The sequence below is a fragment of the Emiliania huxleyi genome (genome assembly GCF_000372725.1).
Source record: "Emiliania huxleyi CCMP1516 chromosome Unknown EMIHUscaffold_1919, whole genome shotgun sequence".
In the NCBI taxonomy this organism is placed as follows: Eukaryota; Haptophyta; order Isochrysidales; family Noelaerhabdaceae; genus Emiliania; species Emiliania huxleyi.
Genome location: NW_005200671.1, coordinates 5,857 through 6,740, shown reverse-complemented (window position 1 = coordinate 6,740; position 884 = coordinate 5,857). Strand labels below are relative to the sequence as shown.

Genomic DNA, 884 nt, shown 5'->3' with positions numbered 1-884 from the left:
CTCACCCTCTACCTACCTACCTAGCAACACAAACAAACTCTCTCTCCTACCTAGCTAGCCAGCGCGAACTCGCCGTCTGAGCCTAGCGCAGCGCGAACTCGCTCTGAGCCTAGCGCAGCGCGAACCCGCGCACATAAAAGCTTTTGCGCAGCAACCCGCGGCCGGGCAAACCTACAAAAACTTATTTCGTCTTGAGACGCGGCTCGCTCTCCAAACCTTCCATCCACTCATTCAACGACCTGCAAATGAAGCTGCGCCCGCCTGCCCCTGCCCCCCCTAAAAAGCGGGGTTGGACGCACCTCGACGCGGTGCTGCCCGCCGTGCGGCCCAAGCCGGGCGAGCGGGTACGCGCAAAATTTCAAGGCGACATCGGTGGCTTCAACTGTCCGCGCTCTGCCCCTCGCCCCTGGCCTAACCCTGCCCCGTCGGCCTGTCCCGTCCGCCTAGGTTCCGCCCCCCCCCTCGCGCAGGGTTCTCCGGGACGGTCACCGCGGTGCACGCCGACGGAAAGTGCGACATCTTTTACGAGGACGACGGCGAGTCCGAGAAGCGCGTCGCGCCCCGCTTCGTCAAGGTTCTGCTGAGCGACGAGGAGAAGGCGCGAGCCAACGACGCGCGCGCCGCGGGCCAGGAGATTCGACTCAAGCCCCAAGCGGGGAAGGCTGGAATCGAGCGAGGGCAACGCGTGCGCGCAAAATACCTGGGCGACATCGGCGGCGTCAATTGTCCGTGCCCCTGGCCCTGGCCCGGGCCCTCGCCCCATCCGCCGAATTCCGCGGACCCCCCCCCCCCCCCCCTCCCCAGGGTTCCCCGCGACGGTGACCGCGGTGCACGCCGACGGCAAGTGCGACGTTGCGTACGACGACGGCGACTCGGAGGAGCGC

At 66.9% G+C, this 884-nt stretch overlaps 1 protein-coding gene across 1 annotated transcript; it reads right to left on the bottom strand.

Moving 5' to 3' along the window:
* Window positions 1-226: 226 nt before the first annotated feature.
* EMIHUDRAFT_373589 (hypothetical protein) lies at window positions 227-865 on the bottom strand. Its single transcript, XM_005782177.1, has 2 exons — window positions 805-865; window positions 227-725 (listed from the first exon to the last, which is right to left on the bottom strand). The coding sequence occupies exon 2, from the start codon at window positions 709-711 to the stop codon at window positions 523-525; it is 189 nt and encodes a 62-aa protein (XP_005782234.1). The 5' UTR covers window positions 712-725; window positions 805-865; the 3' UTR covers window positions 227-522.
* Window positions 866-884: the final 19 nt, after the last annotated feature.

Excerpts from the sequence above, each read along its gene's own strand:
- EMIHUDRAFT_373589 (XM_005782177.1), bottom strand. The coding sequence starts at position 711 with ATGTCGCCCAGGTATTTTGCGCGCACGCGTTGCCCTCGCTCGATTCCA.